Here is a 23,535-nt window from a genome sequence, read left to right as displayed (position 1 = left end):
TTTATCAACACAAAGAGAGGGTTGTACTTAAAACTCGGTCGTGGGTACTCCTCCACTTGTGTCCTAGTGTAGGGTTCGTCCGTCTTCGCCCTTCCCTCCCGGCCCCCGGAGATTGTGTCCTTTTCAGTTTGTATTCCGCACGCAGCTCAATAGCCGACCCGCGGGAGATCATAACTTTTGGTTGAATTGGCTCAGTTATAGGTAAAAACGTCCTGAGAAGTCAGAATACCGGTACCTCCCTACATCGGGTGAAATAAATAGAATTCCATTACCATTTCAGGGACTTTGATTTGCTAAGAGTGACTACCTTTAATTGTATGCTACTTAAAACGCGGAATTATTTGCTTTGAAATTTTTAATCTTCACCGTTCAAGACCGGTGTATTTTTTTCATTTTTTAAAAAAGCAGGTAGGCATTTTGTATTTAAAGCCGTGAGTTATTTTGACAACTACTTAAAATGTGGCACCTGATACCGGAGTGAACTGGGTGGTTTTTTTGTTTTTTGGTTTTTTTCAGTTTACCACAGCTAATTGGAATAAGATGTATGTGAAATGGTTGAGTGTAGAATCTTCTCCAGTTAAACGATTAGCTTTAGATACTTTTGTCAAAACAAGAATGGTAGGAAGCAAAGAAGTTTAAACAGTTTTCAATAGTATTAAAATACACTATTATGTATGAACTTATTCCTTTGAAAAATATACTTTTTCCCCCAGTAAAATCATCCCTATAGTCTTTGATGGAAGAGCAGATAATCTCTAAAGAGAAAGTGATGGTTTTTTAAATAAAGCTTCTCTTGATTGTTCTAATCATATCTTCTAGGCTTCTGATTTTCTTTCTTTTTTAAAAAAATTGAGGTACAGTTGATTTGATTTTCTTTCGATAAAGTAATTATCCTTAATTGTAGAGGAAGTTTTAGGGAGCCCTAGAAGATTGTGGCAGAGGTCTATGTTGTAACATTTATATATTGCTTTTTTTTAAAAGTACATTGTTTTATATACTATGTAACTGAAGAGTATCTGTTCCGTACCATTTTTTTTATCTTTAAAGTTGATAACATTGCCCTTAAGGTTTATTCCTTAATTTATATGTATGAAGGTATTTACATACAAGGACAGGAATATTCAAATATTGGTTTTGAATTTTAAAAACCATAATTAGTTTTCCTAAACTTTCTGCAGAGGAACCTGCCTTCAAAGACAGAGGCAGGACATCTTTAGAAGATATTTTATACCTCCACCTGTCTTTTCCCTCCACCCTCTTCATATCCTAAGAACAAAAAAGGACATAGGGAAGAGGTGGGAGAGGGCATTCTGTCTTTCTTTTGGTTCTTGGCCCAATATCTGAAAAACCGAGTCTCTTACAAGTGGTGATGTCCATTCTGAGTATCGGCATGTTTTCTCTCCAGCCTGTGAATAGATAGATAGGTAGGAATAATAAGTAGGATAATAGAAGCAATCTGTGGAATTTCTTCCTCCTGGTGGAGGGCTAGCTTCAGGTGTTATCCTTTCAGTTGGATGTGGTCCAGTGTAGGCATTGGTAGCCAGGACCTTGGACACATTGCTAGGGTGATGGTCCTTTACTCTTTATCTGATTCTGGGACTTCCATCACCCAACATGTTACTTTGGGCCACCTGCTTTGACTTACGTCTTTTTTGAGGTATAATTGACATAGAACAGTATATTATCTTTTTATATATTACTACAGGTGTTTTTTTCCTTTGAGCATTTATTTTAGCTCCCAACTTAAATACAGCTTTTAGTTTAACAACCTCTCTGTCATTGTTTTTGCAGTTAAGAGAGGTATATTTATACTATTGGTCCATCTTCCTTTACACAAATAACTTTTGTATTTTTCATACAGACAACTACCTGTATTCTTACATGCTATATCTACAGCATTCCTAGAGGTGGAGTCACTACTAACTAGGTAGGAGAGAGCTGGCACATTAAAGATTGTAATGCACTTCACACTGTTTTAGATTCTAGGGATACAACAGTGAACAGACAGTGTGGAATTTAAATTCTATTAGAAGGCAATAAACAACTCAGTAAGTACATTAAGTAGCATGTTAGAAGGTGTTAAGTACTTTGGAGAAAAGTAAAGCAGGAAAGGGTGATAGAGTGCTCAAACGTGAGAATAGGATAGGTTGCAATATTATAGAATAGTAAAGGAAGGCCTTCCTGAGGTCTATTTGAGCAAGACCTGAAAGAGGTGAGGAAGCAAACTGGAACAATCTGGAGTAAGAACATTCCAGGAAGAAGGAAAAACAAGCACAAGGGCCCTGAGACAGAAGCTTGTCATGCATGATAGAGGAACAGCAAAGGGAGCTAAGGGGGCTGGACTGCAGTGAGCAAGGGGAAACAGTGCTGAATAAAGGGGTGGTAGATTTTGGAGGGTCTTGCAGGCCACTGTAAGCACTTTGGCTTGTACTTGGAGTATGGTGGGAAGCCCCTGATCTGTTAACAGTATAGCTCTCGCTGCTGTGCTGAGACTAGACTGTAGGAGGTTCAGTAGAGTGGAAGCAGAGACAACTCTAAGGAGGCAGTTGTAGTAACCTAAGTGTAGCTATGAAGGTAGTGAGGAGTGATCAGGTTCTGGATATTTTTGAAGGTAGAGCTAACAGGGTTTTCCGACAGACTCACTGTGGATGTGTAGGAAAGAGAGGCATCCAGGATAATGTCAAAGCTTTTGTCCTGAGCAACTAGAAGGATACAGACATGGAAGACTGTAAGAGGCATAGATTTTGGGGGGAAGATAAGGAGTTCAATTTTGATCATGTTAAATTTGACATTCATTAGATATCCAAGTGGAGATATCAAATTGGTAATTGGATATACATGTCTGGAGTTCAGGAAAGAGGTTCAGACTGGAATTTTTAAATTTGGGAGTTATCAGTGTATAAATGTTATTTTAAGCCATGCATGGAGATCACCAAAGGAGTGAGTTGAGATAAAGAAGAGGACCAAGGACTGAGCCCTGGGGCTCAATATTATTAAGATAAGAGGTTAGGAGAAGAGAAAGAACCAGCAAAGACACTGAGAAGGGGCAGCCACAGAGAGGAGAAAAAGAAGCAGTGGTGTCCTGCAAATCAAGTGAAGAACATGTGTTAAGAGGAAGGAATTAACTTGGTCAAATGCTGCTGTGATAGGTTAAGTAAGATGAAGACTGAGGATTGGCCATTGCATATGGCCATGTGTGGCAGTTAATGGTGACGTTAATGAGCAATTTCAGTGAAAGTGGAAAACCCTGATTGGAGTGGGTTTGAAGAGAATGGGTCTAGTCTTTGAGCATCAGTGGTTAACATCACGGAGAGATACCTAGATGTCATATGCTACTTGATGGAAAAACACCATCATCTGTGAAATGATCTTGCCAGAGAGCGGGGAAGACAGTGGAGGAAAAAAAAAGTAAAATTTAGAAAAAAATCATGACAAGATCATAACTTCCAGATCCAACTACTAATTCACAAGAAATACAAAGGGAATAGGAACATATATATTAAACTACACCAAGGGGATGCAGTTAGCAAAGTCCAAACTGTGGGAGCTTCTGTAGGACAAATGAACCGATTTCTTCAACAAGTAAGTTTCAAGGGGTTAAAATAGAAATGGGCCCACTGATGAGATAAATAAAATGTGTTATATCCATATAATGGAATATTATTCAGCAACATGAACGTGCCTTGAAAACCTGCTAAGTGAAAGAAGGTAGTCATAAATGACCACAGACTATATAATTCCATTTATATGAAATGTCCAGAATAGGCAAATTGATAGAAACAAAATAGATTAGCAGTTGTCTAGGGTGAAAGGGGATGTCGCTGGTGGAGTGAGTGGGTGATTGCTACAGCGTGTGCGTTTCTTTTGGGGGTGATGAAGATGTTCTAAAATTGATTGTGGTGGCGGTTGTACAACTCTGAATGTACTAACAGCCACTGAGCCTTACGTAAGTCACTTTAAATGTGTGAATTATATGGTATGTGAATTATATCTCAGTAAAGCTATTATCAAAAAAGAGGGGTGGGAGAGAATCTGTAGATTAAAAGAGGCCTAAAGGACATTTTAACAGATTGAAATATGTGGTCTTTATTTGGATCTCCATTCAAACAAACTAAAAAAAAAAAAAATGACATGAGACTGCATATTTTATGATATAAGGAAATAGTGATTATTTTAGTGCGATAATAGTATTGTGGGCTTTTTTAAAAAGTTCTTATCTTTTAAAGATACGTACTAAAATATTTATGGGTAATAGGATATGATGTTACCATTTGCTTCAGAATAATACAGGAGGAGGGAAAGGTGAATGAGATTATAGATTAAATAAGATTGGCTATGAGTTGATTGTTGAAGCTGGGTGTAGTGCTGAAGCAGGGGATTTATTATACTGTTCTACTTTTGGATACCTTTGAAATGTTCCATAATAAAAAGCTTTAAGAGGAGAGAGTAGGAAGAGAGCAATTACAGACAGCAAAAGTAGGAAGCTCCTTGCAGGAGTTTGCTGTAAAGGGGAACTGAGAGAAGTTTGGTTGTAGGTGGAGGGGGAAGGGAGGTAAGGAATGTTTTTGTGTGAATAAGACAGGAGAAAGAAGAATATGTGTGTGGTAATAGTACTGATCCCATAGCATGGAAAAATTGGTGCTTCAGGACAAAAGAGGTCAAGAACTGCTGAAGAGATGCCTTTGAGTAGACCTGGATTTATTTCCTAATTTTTCTTGTATTTTCTCCCTTATTGTCTATCACTGTCTTTTGTGCTGGTCTCTGAGATTTCTGAGATTTCTTTGACTTTATATTGTAATCCTTCTATTGGATGTTTTATTTCTACTCTCACTTTTTTTTAATGTCCAAGAGTCCTTTCTTTTCTGAGTGTTCTTGTTTCATGGATACAATATCGTTTCTTCTGTCTTTGAAATTTTTAATGCTAATTCTTTTTGAAGTTTTTTTCTCCTTGCGTTATTTTTATTCTTAGTTCCTTCTTTCCGTTTCCGTCTGTGACATGTTTCTTGGAGTCTTTCTTTTTGGAATAGCTGACTGTTCCTTTTTAAGAGAGAAGCACTAAAAGCTGATTGAAAGCTTTGTGCATGAATGAAGCTTGTCAGCTGGTGAGCTTCAGTGTGTTGTGAACAGATGGGGATCCCCATCTCCTGATTTCCTAATCTGCTAAGAGTTGTGTAAGCAAGGTTCCTAGTTTTCCTGGACTGGAGTGGTACAAGGCAGGGGTATGAGAATACGATACAGCACATGGTAAATTGCAAAATAGTATTGACGATGAATGCTGGAGAGGGAGAGATCGTTTTGGGCTAAAGGGAAGTCTGGAAAAGGATTCATTGAGAAGGAAAGTGATGTAAACTAGGTCTTTGAGAATGATTAAGATTTGATTTGGCGGAGGGCCTTTTAAGTTGGAAAAAGAGCTAAAATGGAGGTAAAAGTTTGAATAGGTGGCAGGAGAAAAAGCTACTGAGGTTCTTTCAGTCTTTATTTAATTAATGTTAATGATCACTCAGAACCATTATACTTTTAAGAAGAGTGCTATTAAGAAAATAAGATTTTAAGAAAATTAACCTAGCAGTAAAATATGGGCATTGGTTTTAAACTAAATTCATTTGTAATTTTCCTTTTCAGTACAAATACAGAGACCTAACTGTACGTGAAACTGTCAGTGTTATTACTTTATACAAAGATCTCAAACCTGTATTGGATTCATATGGTGAGTTTATATAATAAAAATATCAAGTACTATACTTTGAGTTTACTCTTTTTGTTAATAATTGTAGGTTTCCCATTTTCCCTTTAAGTTTGTTGGGTTTTTCATTGTAGGACTAACCTTCACCTAAAAAAAAGTTGTGAGAGATAGGAAATTACAAGATCCTATAATAACATATTATATTTGTTTAGTTATTTTAAGTTTTAATATACTACTCTAACATAGAACTAATGCAAATTTAGAACTAGAGGTGATGTTAAAAATAGTTTAGTCCATCATTTCCCAAAATAGTGTCCATAGTTGTGAAGAATGTTGCTTTGGGGGCGTGGGTAGAGGGGATTCTGAGGTTAAGTTTGAGCACTTATAGATTAAACAAAATTAAATGGGTTTCTTTGCAACAAGATTTCTCAGAGCCTTTAATATGCTAATGTGTCATTATGCCTCACCAAGGGGGGAGAGAAGATAATACATTGTTCAGTATATTCTAAAGTTAATTAACTAGTGAACCTTTTTTCTCTCTAGAACATCTCTTTATATTCTTAGGAACACATTTTGTAAAACTATATTCTGGACTACCTTTTCATTTCATAGATGAAGAAAACACTTAAAAACTATTGTCCTTAATTCTGTAGAGTAGGTAGGTGACAATTTGTGTCCACCTTCTATTGAGATGAAATGAAGTTGTGATTTAAGTAAGAAATGACAATATTTAGAGGGTTTTTTTTTTTTTTTTAAACAGTCTTTTTGGCCCCACCAATCCTAACATAATCTCTCCAACCCCGTCTCCTAGTAAACACCAAATGTGCCAGGGCCAAGGGAAACCCATGCTGCCTCCTGCCCATTGTGAGGCCCTTGGCAATGAGGGCAAAGAGCTGAATTTTGTAGCTGAGACTCTCACTCGAAACTCCACTCGCCCCCAGGGCTTTGTAAACAGGAGCCTGGTGAGAGGCAGCAGAGGGGGAATCAATCCTGAATTTCCTGAACAACAAAGTCATGAACTGGAAGTCCTCTCCCAAACTAGGGCATAATTCTCCTTCCTGTCCACATACTGTACTATGGTATTTAGATCTGCAAAAAAACTCATATTACCAAAATTAGAGTTAATTTAAAAATGGCTTCAATGGGGGAATAAAGTGACAAAGGCTAGAACTTTATGGTAAGTGTATAGTTTTTACTGAATACTAAAAGAATAAATGTTGATCAAAACTGACAAAGACTCCAACATCATTGAACGAATATTATATATACAGCCACACAGCCTGGACCAAGTCTAAACCATTGTCATCAACATGCTTTTAGAGTAAATATGACCCTAAAATTAAATACGGTGGTCTTTTTAAAATACAAGATCAGAATAAATTACAGCACAGTTTATAATTGTCAATAGTAGGTAAAAGAACTGAGGTCAACAGTACAGTTCTGTGTTCTTGTACTGTACATTACAGCCTTTCCTCTGTAATACAGTGTTAATTCCAAATCATTATTACAGATAATAGCAGTCCATGTAACACAAAGTATGTGCCCTAGTTATTCAATCAATTATAGGTAGGAAAACTTGTGCGATGTGAGAAATATTTGTATTAAAAGAAGATGTCCGTATTTGACTGTGAAAACTTTTTTCCTTTTTCATACTGTGGGATACTACATTGGGATTGAGAATGACAGTGAGTGGGAATAAACATCTGAAAATATTAGGTTAATATTTAATATGGTATCAGTTAATAGTGATTTTTAAGTAATTTTATAATCATGTTGGTTGGGGATCCAGAGCTCATATTATTGGGACTGTAGTATTAACATTTATTTTTCCAAGTAATTCATAGCATCTTTACTCATTCAAAAGCTGATCCCATTAAGTGAATCAACAAAGGATACTTTATTATTGGACAAAATATATGAACATTAACAAGTTAGTCCCTTTCAAGGGTAATAATGTGTTTTAACTGTTGTTTCTGAAACATAAGAATAACTTATGTGGGAGTATCTGTGAAAATGCTTGTTGATTAACTCATTATTCTTACCTTTTAGTTTTTAATGATGGCAGTTCCAGGGAACTAATGAACCTCACTGGAACGATTCCTGTGCCTTATAGAGGTAAATGTCTTATGTGATTCATGTTTCCAGCATAGATGCATTTTAATTCACATTTAGTTGCCAGAAAATTGTAGGTAATTAAGCTTGCTTTCTTGTGACTTTCATGATAATATAGAAACTTCACCTCCTATTCTAATTGAACTTCATTTGGCAGCAGCACCTAATATTTTCAGCTTTTTTCCCCTACTTCCTTACCAAGATATATCAACAAATAAGTGCCTCAGTGCACTGGAAGAGTTTGTTTCAGAGAATCAGAGAATCTTAGAACTAGAAAGGGATCTTAGCTGTCTCCTAGTTCAGCTCCCACCCTACTCAAACTTATCTGACAATGGGAAGCTGTATAGTATAGTGACTAAGATAGAGGCTTTACAGTCAGGGCAGAGTAAGGTTTTAGTTCTCCCTCTGTAATCTATTAGTTTTGTGACAATGGGCATCTGTAACATTTGGATAATAGTACCTAACTCAAAGAAGAATTCATTTGTAATAATGTATGTAAAGGACTTAGCACAGAGGCTGGTATATCAAAAGTAGCTATTATTTATGGTTGTAATGCTGATGATGGATAATTACGTCTCTGTTAGTCAGCCACCCTCTGCTGGAATACTTACAATGATAATGGAGCATTCAGCTTCATGAGCAACTGTGGACAGCTCTGTTTGTTAGTTATTCCTTGTGACTATCTAAGACCTGTGTCTCAGTAACCTACCCATTGATTTTATATAGTACCTGCTATGCGTGGGGGAAAAGGGCTAGGGATACAAAGGTGAATAAAGGATGTACCTTCTCTGGAAGAACATACACAAATAGGGGAAACGGAATAAATAGATATTTACACTATTCTATACCTGTTACAGAATAATGAAATATAAAGGTGCTGTGAGATTACAGAGGAGAACAAGAACACGTGGGAAGGTCATCAAAGAAATGACGTTCAAATTTGGTATTAAAGGATGAGTGAACCATTCATAACAGAATGGACATCCCAGGCAGAGGGAAAAAACACTTGAGCATCAGCATTTTATAGAGCAAATACGAGTAAAATTCAGGACTACTGACTGCCTTTACCCCAGGAAGTAAGCTCTGGTGAGGGAAAAAGGTATGTGGGAGAGAGAAGGAGGCAGAAGACTATCGTAGACATAATTAAAGACATTTATTATTTTTTTCTTCCAGTTTTATTGAGATGTAATTGACATATAGCACTGAATAAGTTTAAGGTATACAGCGTAATGATTGACTTCATACATCAAGAAATGATTACCTCAGTAAGTTTAGTGAACATCTGTTATCTTATATAGATACAAAATTAGAGAAACAGAAAAAAATATTTTTCCCTTGTGATGAAAATTCTTAAGTTTTCATCAAGTTGCGATGTTTACTCTCTTAACAGCTTTCATATATAACATACAGCAGTGTTCATGACATTTATCATGTTGTACATTACATTCCCAGTACTTACTTTTTTTTTTTTTTTTTCTGGCTGCGTTGGGTCTTCGTTGCTGCTCGCGAGCTTTCTCTAGTTGCGGCGAGCAGGGGCTACTCTTCGTTGCGGTGCGTGGGCTTCTCATTGCAGTGGTTTCTCTTGTAGCGGAGCACGGGCTCTAGGCGCGCAGGCTTCAGTAGTTGTGGCACCTGGGCTCAGTAGTTGTGGCGCACGGGCTTAGTTGCTCCGTGGCATGTGGGATCTTCCCGGACCAGGGTACGAACCTGTGTCCCCTGCACTGGCAGGCGGATTCTTAATCACTGTGCCACCAGGGAAGTCCCCTTGCTTATTTTATAACTGGAAGTTTGTACCTTATGTCTACCGTCCTACAATTCTCCCTTCCCTCCAGCCCTCACCTCTGATAACCACAAATTTGATCTCTTTTTCTGTTTGTTTGTTTATCTGTGTGTGTTTGAAATATAATTGACCTATAACACTGTGTTAGTTTCTGTTACACAGCATAGCAATTTGATATTTCTATACCTTTCAAAATGATCAACATGATAAGTCTAGTTACCATCTGTCACCATACAAAACATTACATAATTATTGACTGTATTCCCCACACTGTACATATCATACTGTGATTCATTTATTTTACAGCTGGAAGTTTGTACCTCTTAATCTCCCTCACCTATTTCTCTCCTCCCACCTTCTTCCCCTCTGGCAACCACCTCTTCTTTGTATCTATGAGCCTGTTTCTGTTTAGTTTTGTTTGTTCATTTGTTTTGTTTTTTAGATTCCACATATAAGTGAAATCATACAGTATTTGTCTTTCTCTGTCTGACTTATTTCACTTAACATAATACCCTCTAGGTCTATCCATGTTGTCACAAATGGCAAGATTTCATTCTTTTTTATGGCTCAGTAATATTCCATTATGTATATGTATACCCCATCTTCTTTATCCATTCATCTATCAGTGGGTACTTAGGTTGCTTCCATATCTTGGCTATTGTAAATAATGTTGCATTGAAAATAGGAGTGCATATATCTTTTCAAATTAGTGTTTTCATTTTCTTCAGATAAATAACCAGAAGTAGAATTGCTGGATCATATGGTAGTTCTATTTTTAATTTTTAAGTAATCTCCATACTGTTTTCCATAGTAGCTGCGCCAGTTTATATTCCCACCAGCAGTGCACAAGGGTTCTCTTTTTCATACACACACAAACACACACACACACACGCATACATATATGTAAATTTTATTTAAACTAAACCTTTGTTCCTTCACCATTTTTTTGTACGGCACAGTTCCTAAGCCTAGGTAAATCTGGAGAATCCATCATTTTCACAAAGCAAAGAATTCTAGGTGGTGGAAATAAAGTTATGTTTTATGTATTAGGATATATTTTATTGGAGTCTTTTTTTTTTTTCATTGTAGAAGTAGTTTTGGGTGAAAAATAAATCCGAAGTCCCATAACTGATTTCTTTAAGTGAATTTTATGTGTATATACTTTTATGAAGTAAAACTGTTTCTGAGTGGGGGAAACATATCTGAATTATGTTAGGTGATTCAAATGTTTGCTTGGGACACTGGGCTTTAACCTTAGGAAGAAAAGTCTTTGATTTATGTTCAGTATATTAACTATCAGATCCTTTGAAACACTGTTCATTTTGACTATATATAGTCAAATTTCTCAACTGAGAGAGATTCTATTACATAAAGCAAAAAAAAGGGGATGACATCATTGATTCTGAAACTACCACTGAAAATGCCATATTCGTTGGTCAAGCTGTGGCCACCAGTCAGCATCTGTTTGACACTTGGATTAGGTCTTACAGTGTGACTTTTGGCAAGGGAATTTCAAGTCTAGCATATCACTTTCTGAAAGGACACCATTATCTATGGTCTTCCTTCTATATCCTTTACCAGTGAACTTTATTAACTGAAGTGACAAGAGTCAAATAACAAAGAATGGCTTGAACCAAAAGATAATTTGTGAATAACATTTTTATGGCAGTAAGTACACTTACTACACTGGCAGAGTAGTAATTAATTAGCTCCTTAATCCTGCTCATGTATTTTACAAACTGAAAATTTGAGAAACTGATGTTAAACAGAACTTTGAAACATAAAATATTTGTTGTGATTTTTTTTAAAAGTGTTGCTTAGTTGTAGCTCTTTCTTGCTTACCTACTAAGCCATTATTGAAAAATAATAAAAGTAGAGTAACTGAAGTTTCTCTTTCTCTCTCAGGTACTACATATAATATTCCAATATGCCTGTGGCTGCTGGACACATACCCATATAATCCCCCTATCTGTTTTGTTAAGCCTACTAGTTCAATGACTATTAAAACAGGAAAGCATGTGGATGCTAACGGGAAGATATATCTTCCTTATCTACATGAATGGAAACACGTGAGTATTAACAGAGTGTTCTGTGAATTCGTTGTATTTTATATATTTTGTTCACTAGCATTTACTTTCTGTTAACTCTCAAGGAGGATTAAAGGAGAATAAATTCACATAAGATCACTAATCACTGAGCTGGGTAATTGAAAAAGGCTCTTTAAAAGAAACATATCTGGACTTCCCTGGTGGTGCAGTGGTTAAGAATGCTCCTGCCAATGCAGGGGACACGGGTACAAGCCCTGGTCCGGGAAGATCCCACATGCTGCGGACCAACTAAGCCCACATGCCACAACTACTGAGCCTGCACTCGAGAGCCCGTGAGCCACAACTACTGAGCCCACGTGCCACAACTACTGAAGCCCGTGCTCCTAGAGCCCGTGCTCCACAACAAGAGAAGCCACTGCAATGAGAAGCCCATGCACCGCAACGAAGAGTAGCCCCTGCTTGCCACAACTAGAGAAAGCCCCCGTGCCACAACGAAGACCCAGTGCAGCCAAAAATAAATAATAAATAAGTGAATGAATTTATAAGAATAAATAAATAAATAAATGAAGCATATATTTCTATAGAGCTTGGTAGTTTATAGAATACACATAGTCACTATTTTATTTGCTTGAGTTGAACCTTTAAGAATGGACAGAATTCACATATGGGAAATGCATTTAAAACATATTGGGGGGCTTCCCTGGTGGCGCAGTGGTTAAGAATCCACCTGCCAATGCAGGGGACATGGGTTCGAGCCCTGGTCCGGGAAGGCCCCACATGCTGCGGAGCAGCTAAGCCCGTGCACCACAACTACTGAGTCTGCACTCTAGAGCCCGCGAGCCACAACTACTGAAGCCTGTGTGCCTAGAGCCCCTGCTCCACAGCAAGAGAAGCCAGTGCAATGAGAAGTCCATGCACTGCAACAAAGAGTAGCCCCCACTTGCCGCAACTAGAAAAAGCCCGCGCTCAGCAACGAAGACCCAACGCAGCCATAAATAAATAGATAGATAGATAGATAAATAAATAAATTTATTTATTTATTTGAAAAAATATATATATTGGGTTGGCCAAAAGGTTCAGTTGTTTTTTTCCGTAAGATGGCTTTAGTAGCACTTAGTTGTCTTTAACTTCATTCGAAACAATTTTGTTAGATTGTATGTGATAGCTGTCCTATCAACGTGCATTTAAAAACAGACATCAAAATTGGTGAATTTTTGTGTCGCCATTCATTTTAATATTGAAGATGGAAGAAAAACAACATTTTTGGCATATTATGCTTTATTATTTCATGAAAGGTAAAAATGCAACTGAAACGCACAAAAAGATTTGTGCAGTGTATGGAGAAGGTGCTGTGATGATCGGACGTGTCAAAAGTGGTTTGCGAAGTTTCATGCTGTAGATTTCTCGCTGGATGATGCTGCATGGTCGGGTAGACCAGTTGAAGTTGATAGCAATCAAATCAAGACGTTAATTGAGAACAGTCAACATTATACGACGCGGGAGATAGCTAACATACTCAAAATATCCAAATCAAGCATTGAAAATCATTTGCACCAGCTTGGTTATGTGAATCGCTTTGATGTTTGGGTTCCACGTAAGTTAAGCAAAAAAAAACCTTCTTGACCATATTTCCGCATGCGATTCTCTACTTAAACGTAATGAAAACGTTCCATTTTTAAAATAAATTGTGATGGTAGGTGAAAAGTGGATACTGTACAATAATGTGTAACGGAAGAAGTCATGGGGCAAGCGAAATGAACCACCACCAACCACACCAAAGGCCGGTCTTCATCCAAAGAAGGTGATGTTGTGTATACGGTGGGATTGGAAGGGAATCCTCTATTATAAGCTCCTTCTGGAAAACCAAACGATTCATTCCAACAAGTACTGCTCCCAGTTAGACCAACTGAAAGCAGCACTCGACAAAAAGCATCCAGAATTAGTCAACAGGAAACACATAATCTTCCATCAGGATAACGCAAGACCGCGTGTTTTTTTGAAGACCAGGCAAAAACTGTTACAGCTTGGCTGGGAAGTTCTGATTCATCCGCCATATTTACCAGACATTGCACCTTCAGATTTCCATTGATTTCAGTCTTTACAAAATTCTTTTAATGGAAAAAATTTCAATTCCCTGGAAGACTGTAAAAGGCACCTGGAACAGTTCTTTGCTCAAAAAGATAAAAAGTTTTGGGAATATGGAATTATGAAGTTGCCTGAAAAATGGCAGAAGGTAGTGGAACAAAAGGATGAAAACGTTGTTCAATAAAGTTCTTGGTGAAAATGAAAAATGTGCCTTTTATTTTTACTTAGAAACAGAAGACACTTTTTGGCCAACCCAATAGTATACTGGTGGCATATATTTGTGAAACTGTTCAAATCTCATTACTCAAAGTGTTCCTATCAAGAAGTAATACTAGTAAGAAACTTCTGTTTCTGCCTCTGATGGTATAGCTCTGGCAGTTTCTATCCCAAAAAATGCTAGAAAAGCCAAAGTACAAACAACATCTGTGGAAGGCTCTGGAGAACTGTTGAGGCAATTAGGACTTGAAGGGTCAAGATACTTGCTGCAAAGAGATGAGTCAACATTCTGCCAGTTTTCCCTAAGAGTATTTACTGATTCTTGGTACAGAGTGAGAGGCTGAGAATCTGGGCAGAGGGCATTAGCTATAGGCAAAGAAGACTGCACAGTTTCTAACAGTCTCACAGGGCTGAAAAGACAACAGTTGCTGTTCTGTCTGCCAGGCAGCCAGTGTCTTAGGAGCCAAGATTTGGGAGAAAAGGAAGCTACAAAGAAGTGAGCCAGATACTTTGAGTTTCCCCCTCGAGGGATATGCTGAATTCCTAAATTTCAAAGACAAGATGCTAAAAAGCTAAGCAGAAAGCCTCTGAAATTCATAGCCAAGTTCTCAGCAGTCTTAGGTTGAGGAGGCAGTATGAGTTTGGAACCACTCACAAGGAGGAGGGGTATGAGTAAACATCCTAGGCTCTCAGTTGGCACCACTGGAGGAATACACTCCATGAGTGGGAACTCAGGCAGAATAAGCCCTATAAAACTCCACCCTTGAATCAGTTCAGTGCCTGATTATATTAAGGTGATTCTCACGGTATCTGCCGGCCATAGGATAGAGTGAACTGTTGCTGGAAGAAGATAATATATAGAGCCTGTCTAATTTTTCAGGAAGTGTCCGATGTACAATTTTAAATTATCAAGTACATCAAGAGACAGGACAAAGAGGGAAAAAAGACAGTAGAAACAGCATACCACCCCCCAGGTAACCCAGTTATCAGACACAGACTTGAAAATGATTGTGATTAGTATGTTCAATATGGAGAATTAATTGTAATATAATTATATTTAAAATGAACCAAATAGAAATCTTAGAACTGAAAAATAGAATAATAGAAATTAAAAACTCAATAGAGGGACTTCCCTGGTGGCGCAGTGGTTAAGAATCCGCCTGCCAATGCAGGGGACACAGGTTCGAGCCCTGGTCTGGGAAGATGCCACATGCCATGGAGCAACTAAGCCCGTGTGCCACAGCTACTGAGCCTGCGCTCTAGAGCCTGCGAGCCACAACTACTGAGCTCACGTGCTGCAACTACTGAAGCCCGCGCACCTAGAACCCGTGCTCCGCAACAAGAGAAGCCACTGCAATGAAAAGCCCGCACACCGCAACGAAGAGTAGCCCCCACTCTCTGCAACTAGAGAAAGCCCGCGCGCAGCAACGAAGACCCAACGCAGCCAAAATAAATAAAATAAATTTAAAAAACAAAACAAAAAAACTCAATAGATGGGTTTAATAGCAGATTAGACTCAGCAGAATAGAGAATTAATGAACTGGTTTATGAATACGTTATATTTTTAATGCTGTTGACGTAGGAATAAACCTTACAAAAGATGTACAAATCCATTATGGAGAAAATTCCAAATTTTATTGAAAGATACTAAAGAAGACTTAAGTCAAAAAAAGAGAACCGTATTCATGGATTGGAAGACTCAGTATTATAAATATGTTGGTTCTCTACAAATTGATCTATTTCTTAACAGAAGTGCTTGTTTCTTTGCGTATTTGTTGATTTTGTGAACTTGATAAGCTGAATCCAAAGTTTATATGGAAATGCAAAAGATTAAGAATAGCCAAGAAGAATAGGTGGAAGGGACTTGCCCTAGAGGTATCAAAATGCATTTTAAATAACTAGTAATTAAGATGGTATGGAATTGTCGGAGAAATATTCAAATGGATAGATGGAACATAATAAATAACCCAGAAAAAAGATCCACTATACATACATACCTTGGAGATATTGCGGACTCAATTCCAGACTACTGCAGTAAAGCAAAATGTTGCAATAAAATGAGTCACACAAATTGCATGGTTTCCCAATGCATGTAAAAGTTACGTTTACACTATACTGTAGTCTATTAAATGTGCAATAGTGTTATGTCTAAAAAAACAGTATTCATACCTTAATTAAAAATACTTTATTGTATCTTATAATAAAGCATAATAGAATATGAAAAAGAATATATATATGTATAACTGAATCACTTTGCTGTACAGCAGAAATTAACATTGTAAATCAACTATACTTCAAGAAAATAAATTTTAAAAAAGTACTTTATTGTTAAAAAATGTTAACCATCATCTGACAACGCAGGGTTGCCACAGACCTTCAATTTGTAAAAACTGCAGTATCTGCAGAGGACAATAAAGCTAAGCACAGTAAGAAAAGGTATGCCTATACATAAACACGACGTATAACAGTGGTGTTATAGTAGGTAAGTGGGGATAAGATTAACTTCAGTCATGGAGTTAGGACAGTTAGATTCCTATTTGTATAATATACAAAAATCAATTTCAGGTAGATTGTGCAAGGCAAAAAAATAAGACTTTTAAAACATAATATAGGAGACTGCCTTTCATGATCTTGTAATAGGTGAGGTTTTTTTTTAACAAGATGGAAAACTTTTACTATAAAGGAAAAGACTACTAAATTTTACCTTGAGCTTATGCAGATTAAGAACTTCTGTTCATGAAAGACACATTAAAAAGTGTGAAAAGACTAACCACAACGTCCAGAACATAAAAATAACTTTTGGGAATCATTAAAAGAAAGAAGCCCAATAGAAAAACAGATGAAACTCTTGAACAAGTACTTCACAAAAGAGAAATCCTAATGGCCAGTAAACATATGGAAAGATGTTTAATCCTGCTAGTAGTGAGGGAAATATAAATTAAGACCATAACGAGATACCATTACATGCACATTAAATTTGCACTACCAGTTGACAATGCTAAGGGTTAGAGAGGATGTGGAGCAAAGGGAACTCTTAGACACTGCTGATGGGAGCAAAATTGACACAACTACTCTGGAAATTAGTTTGGCATTACCTAGTACAGTTGTAAGTGCCCATGCCCTATGTCCTAGCAGTTCCACTCCTTGGTATGTACACTAGAGCAGGGTTTCTCAACCTCAGTGCTACTGGCATTGTGGGTCGGATAATTCTTTATTGTGGGAGAGCTGTTCTGTTCATTATAGGATGTAGGATCCCTGGCCTTTATCCACAAGATGCCAGTAGCATGACACAGTTGTGACAACTGAAAATGTCTCTAGACATTTCTAAATATCCACTGGGAGACAAAAATAGCACCCCCAGTTGATAACTACTGCACAAGAGTAACCCTTGTGGGCTTCCCTGGTGGCGCAGTGGTTGGGAATCCGCCTGCCAATGCAGGGGACACGGGTTTGAGCCCCGGTCCAGGAAGATCCCACATGCCATGGAGCAACTAAGCCCATGCGCCACAGCTGCTGAGTCTGTGTTCGAGAGCCCGTGAGCCACAACTACTGAAGCCCGCACGCCTAGAGCCTGTGCTCCGCAACAAGAGAAGCCACTGCAATGAGAAGCCTGCGCACCGCAACGAAGAGTAGCCCCCGCTCGCTGCAACTAGAGAAAGGCCGCGCGCAGCACTGAAGACCCAATGCAGCCAAAAAAAAAGAGTAACCCTTGCACATACATACTAGGAAACAGAGCAAGAATGTTCATGGCAGCATAAATAACCAAAGACTGGATACAACCCGTATGACTGTTAACAACAGGAGAGTGAATAAAGAAGTTGTGTATTCATTCAGTGGAACACCATACAGCAATTAAAATGAATTTATAACTATACTCTTTAACAGGAATGTATCTTACAAACATTGTTGAAATAAGTCTCAATAGAATCCACAGTTTGATTTAATTCATACGAAGTTCAGAAACAGAAAAAATTAAACATACTGTTTAGAAAATTGTTTACAAGGTAGTTTAAAGAAAAGAATGATTATCTGCTAAGTCAGAGAAGTGGGTAACTCTATAGAATAGATAGAGGGGGATGCAGTCAGGAACTTGTAAGTTGCTGGCAATCTTCTATTTCTTAACTTGGATGATAGCTACACAAATATTTTCTTTATTGTTACTCTTTAAAGTTACATATGTTTTATACATTTCTGTATGTATGATATATTCCACAAATCTAACAAAAAAGACATAATGGTAGCTAACTTTGGTATGGTATTCAAGGTTATATCATGGAAGATCCTGATTTTTAGCTAAGGACTTCATCCTTTAATAGGCAGTTGGGAGTCATTTTAGATTTCTGAACAAAAGTAAGGCATTAAATGCAATGATTATTACGTATAATGTCTGAAGTGTACTAGATAAATACATTAATTAGTTTTCTGACTGAAAATCACTAGCTGCTCTAAAACATAAAACTCCAAATACTAGAGACTTAACAGTGGAAATTTCTTGCTCACATAATAGTCCACTGGGAGTCTTCCTCACTGGCAGGCAGCTTTCCCTCACTTGAGTTTCAGGGACCAGGCGCTTTCCAGTTTGTTGTGCCACCATCTCCCGGGGCTTCAGAGTCCTCCGCATCAAGGAAGACAAGCAAAGAGAGATTGGTGGCCCTCCTTCTTGTGCACCTTGGCTTAAAAGTTAAATCTCTTCTGCTTATGGTCCGTTGGTAAAAACTAGTTGCAAGAAGGACTGGAAAATGTAGTTTCCGCCTAAGCAACTGATTCTCAGCAACAACTCTGTATAATGGGAGGGGAGCGTGAACTTTTATAGAAAATTCTCTCAATCATAATCAGTAAGTAAAACTAGAAGCCGCGCAGAAGGCTATTGCAGTAATCTAGCATGGCACAGAACGTGAACTAGGGCTGCTCTCATTTATCTTGATCTTACTAATTCAGTTGCTTATTGATCCTAATCCTGAACATGTATCATATACTGCTTAGAATGTAAAATCTGTCCTTTTTATTGCTTGCTGGAAAAGCTAACAAAAAGGGATAGAGAAGAAAGCAATTTTGCTCTTTAAGTTTTCAGAGTTTTCAATAGGAAAACAGTTTTATAAAGATATTATATGTTTCAGTTGACCCTTAGGTGTTTGAGCTAAAATAAACTAATATTCTTGCTACTTTTTTTGTATCCTGTATCATTCTGAATTAGTCATTTGTCATTCTGAAATATTCATGACCTGTTGCTTTATAATAGGCCTGGAAGTAGGTATTAACAATTTTCCTTCCTTCAAAGACTTTAATGTGAAAGGAATGGTATGGTAAAGAATTAAAATAAAATTTGTCTTGACAAAACTATGGTTATAAGACTGTATAAATGGAGTACTGATTCATACTACAAACGTGGATTAACCTTTGAAAATATTATGCTAGGTGAAAAAAGGCAGACACGTATTGTATGATTCCATTTACATGAAATGTCCAGAATAGGCAAATCCAATGACAAAATAGATTTGTGGTTGCCAGGAGCTGAGGGGAGGGGGAAATTGGAAGTGATCACTAATAGGGACAGATTTCTTTTGAGGATGATAACAATATTCTGGAATTAGACTGTGGTGATGGAGAAAAACCACTGAACTATACACTTTTTTTTTTTTAATTTATTTATTCGTGGCTGCGTTGGGTCTTTGTTGCTGCGCGCGGGCTTTCTCTAGCTGTGGCACGTGGGGGCTACTCTTTGTGGTGCGCGGGCTTCTCGTCGTGGTGGCTTCTCTTGTTGCGGCACATGGGCTCTAGGGTGCGTGGGCTTCCACACTTGTGGCGCGTGGGCTCAGCAGTTGTGGCACTCAGGCTCTAGAGCGCAGGTTCAGTAGTTGTGGCGCACGGGCTTAGTTGCTCTGTCACGTGTGGGATCTTCCCGGACCAGGGATCGAACCCATGTCCCCTACATTGGCAGGCGGATTCTTAACCACTGCACCACCAGGGAAGTCCTGAACTAAACACCTTTAGATGGTAAATTTTATGGTATGTGAATTATATCTCAATTTTTAAAGTGCCTAATTTTAAAATCATTTTATGATTTAGTTAGGGAGTTTTGTTGGACTAAATAATTAACAAGAGATTAAATTGTGTGATTCTCAATAGCAACCCCACACACACACCAGCCATAATCTCCAGCCTACACTCCTTGGTGCTACACAGATACTGTACATGTTTACTCCCTGTCTCAGTGTGTAAGTTTACAGACAAACATAAGAAGGGTATTGGAGTAGTGAGAATCAGCAAGTTTTCATAAGAAGCTTTCTGAAATGTTATCTGTTGTCACTGTCCATACGTTGGGACAGAATGGAACAAAATTGGTGCTTTGGAAAGTTGAAAGCTGCTGGTAAACTCTTCTATCAGGAGAAGGGAAGTTATGAAGATGATTAGCTGATCAAGATAATTGAGTAATCCTTCAGAACCTGATGAACTAATGAATGAAGTATGTGAGGTGAGATACACACAAAATATAATGGGTGAAAACAGAACCATCAGATAAGTCAGTTTGAACAACTTTGCCTAGCATAGTTTGTCTTAAATTAGTGATCAATAGATACTTGAGAAAAAAGTTTAGCAGCCTTTATGGGATACAGGCACTCTCTTTGTAACTATGGTATTGGAAGGAAAGATCCTTTAATAATTTATATCTTTTGTACAACAATCTAGTGATTTCTAAAATGGAGTCTACCTGTAATTTCAGAGTTCATAATACTATCTTTAATAAAAATTAATCTAGGAACATGTGTTTCCAAGGTAACATTGTTATCTTTTAAAGGCTTTAAATAATATTTGTGACTACTGCTTACATCTATCCCTGAGTTCGTACCAGCATCCTTAATTTGTCCACTGGAAATATAATAAATTTTGGTTAGCTGTATGGAGTCAAATGAAGAACAATACCATCTGAATTTTGCAGTATACTGCTTTGGCTAGTGCTGTTTTTATATACATGAAGTAGCAGCCTTGGTACACATAAATAATAAGTAGAAATCACCTAGCTGTATTAAATTAATTAAATGGAATTTTCACGTTTGGGGTCCTACAAAGGAAATTGTCGAGCTAAGTTGAAAACAGATAAGAAATGGCCAGACTTTTGCTTATTGCCAAAAAGTAAATCTGTAAATGACTTAAATTTGTTTTCCGTTTTTAGCCACAGTCAGACTTGTTGGGGCTTATTCAAGTTATGATTGTGGTGTTTGGAGAAGAACCTCCAGTCTTTTCTCGTCCTACTATTTCAGCATCCTATCCACCATACCAGGCAACAGGGCCACCAAATAGTAAGTAGAACTGAGATTTGATTTTTAAACTCATATAAACAAAAGAAAACAAAATCTTGTAAAAAAATTTTTTTTGATGACTTCACTTTGCTTTTTAGCTTATCAAGTTAGTGGATTTTTTGGAGGTATTCTGAGGCCCCACATCTGCATGTACAGATTCCCAACAAAGACTGGCATTTGGGCTTTCGTTTGTGGGTAGAAATCTAACTATGGGTGTGCTGGATTCCAAAATGGAGGAAAAGAATGCTGGAATAGAGCTGGAATTTTTTTTTAAATTATGCATGCCATGGAATAGCTTTATTTGATCCGTTTGGAAGCAGATACAACTTGAAAGGCGATCTGACCTTTTCTTTGCAACTCCAGGATCAGTGCTGTAGATAAGAATCAATTATAAAGTAAACTATATCATTCACATTCAGCTATTCTGGGTGTACACAATGGACATCTAGCTCTCAGCTTTCTTCTCTTGAGTACAACCAATTCATGATTTTACTTTGAGTGGAGAGGGTGGGGGCATGGAGTCAATATCAATTCTCCCCTAACTGGTGTACATTATCTCTATTATTTCTGGGTTTTTCAAAAATAATTCTTACTAATACTTTAAAATCACCCTGGATAATTGAGAGTTGGTTGTACTTACTTGTTTTGACTTTACTAAACCTGTTCATTGTGTTTTGAGCTGCGATTTTTTTTAAACAAATTTTGTTTAAGATAATTAACCAGACTTAATTTATCTTGTAAGTTAGATTATGTGAGCTTTCATTTTCCTCCCGCTGAAAATTATCCTCTTCCTTTTTAATCCATTCTGCCTTGAGGAGCATCTTGACTAACAAGCTGAATGGGAATCTAACAGAACTTTCTGAATCCATTTCCTTTTCCTTCCCTGCTTTCCCAGAATAAGCTTGGTTGTAGCATTTTGTTGCTCTTTTAATAAAGATTCTAGGGATTCTTTTGGATCAGAAATTTGTTTTCATCTTAATAAATTCTGTTGACTTTAATATCCAAGGTTAGATTATCTTGCCCATCTAATGTTGAAATGCAAAATATTTCCTAGATCATTGTTCACATTTATTTGCTCAAATAACATAGCCAGTGACCACTTAAGATAAAGGTAACCTTTTCAGAATGTTAGTCTCCTCTAAGCAACATTTTTTTCCTAAATTTCTTCTAGTTTTATATTAACATTGGAAGTGCAGCATTCAAGAAAGAGACCTCACTAAAGAGATCACTATTACACTTCCATTTTGCACTCACTATAAATCACATTAAACAAGATAGAGCTAATATAAGTAAATTACTAAAAGAGACCAACTTATTGTCTATCCATTACAGTTTTAATACTTTTTATACATTTAAATGATATTCATTATTATTATGTATGACTGCAAAGAAATGAAAGTCTGAATTCCGTCCTACACCCACACATCAAGGAACAGCCCAGAAATTTGGATCCATACTTAAACAAATATGATCTTCTAGTTAAGAAATTATATACTTCTGTTATTATTATTATTATTATCATTACTGTAAACATTTTTGATCTCTGGTTTTAGGACGACTTTTGAGCTAGCTATGAGTCACACTAAAAAAGTGTTGTGCCCAAACCTCATTTTTTGACAACTAACAGTAATAGTCAGCATTTATTCAGTGGTAACTATGAGACACAGCTAAGCACTTCATATTAGTTCTTATTTAATCCTTATAATAACCCCATATATTATGCTTATTTGTATTCCATTTTATTCTGGCTCTGAAATTACTTCACCTCATTATCTGCTTCCTTACCAGTCTTGGACTCAACTTTTGTTGTTTCCCAAAATCAAAATTTGAAGATTTTGGTCAAATTACTAGCTTTTCAGAACCTTAGAAAGGAAAATTGCCTATAATTATGAGGAAATTGCTTATAACTGTGAAGTGGTGGTTTATATGTGTTTAAGAGAAACTAGAATGGGGAGAGAAACTAGTAATTGACTGTATATGTTGCTGACACCTAATAGTGGCCTCATCTTTTGATGTTCATAAAGATCAACTGTGTTTTGGCCCAGGAAGAAGAAATGTTTTATGAGATCTAGCAATTATGACATTTTGGGAGGTTTTTTTCCCTTTATGAAATAACATTGAACATCAACCTTAGCTTCATTATACTTAAGAAAAAATTTACTTATGACATCTATAGATTCATCCTAACAAGAAGACTATGAACACTGATACTTGGGGATGTAAGCTCAGCAACTCTGATAAAGACGTTTAAGGCCCTTAGTCAGAGCCCAGCATACTTCTCCCATCCACTTGCATTATGTGCTCTAAAAGTTT

General features: G+C 37.2%; 1 protein-coding gene across 2 annotated transcripts in view; it reads left to right on the top strand.

The window, feature by feature from the left end:
* TSG101 (tumor susceptibility 101) overlaps nucleotides 1-23,535 on the top strand; it is a 49,177-nt gene that overhangs the window by 445 nt on the left and 25,197 nt on the right. For both annotated transcript variants that reach the window (XM_061203118.1, XM_061203119.1), the window contains exons 2-5: nucleotides 5,623-5,707; nucleotides 7,733-7,798; nucleotides 11,481-11,644; nucleotides 21,096-21,222. In XM_061203118.1, the coding sequence (XP_061059101.1) occupies nucleotides 5,623-5,707; nucleotides 7,733-7,798; nucleotides 11,481-11,644; nucleotides 21,096-21,222 (442 nt within the window). The remainder of the gene's footprint in view (nucleotides 1-5,622; nucleotides 5,708-7,732; nucleotides 7,799-11,480; nucleotides 11,645-21,095; nucleotides 21,223-23,535) is intronic.

This window comes from Eubalaena glacialis, chromosome 10 (assembly GCF_028564815.1).
Source record: "Eubalaena glacialis isolate mEubGla1 chromosome 10, mEubGla1.1.hap2.+ XY, whole genome shotgun sequence".
Classification (NCBI taxonomy): domain Eukaryota; kingdom Metazoa; phylum Chordata; class Mammalia; order Artiodactyla; family Balaenidae; genus Eubalaena; species Eubalaena glacialis.
Note: the sequence above shows the minus strand (reverse complement) of the source record. Positions and strands in the feature narration are given on the sequence as shown.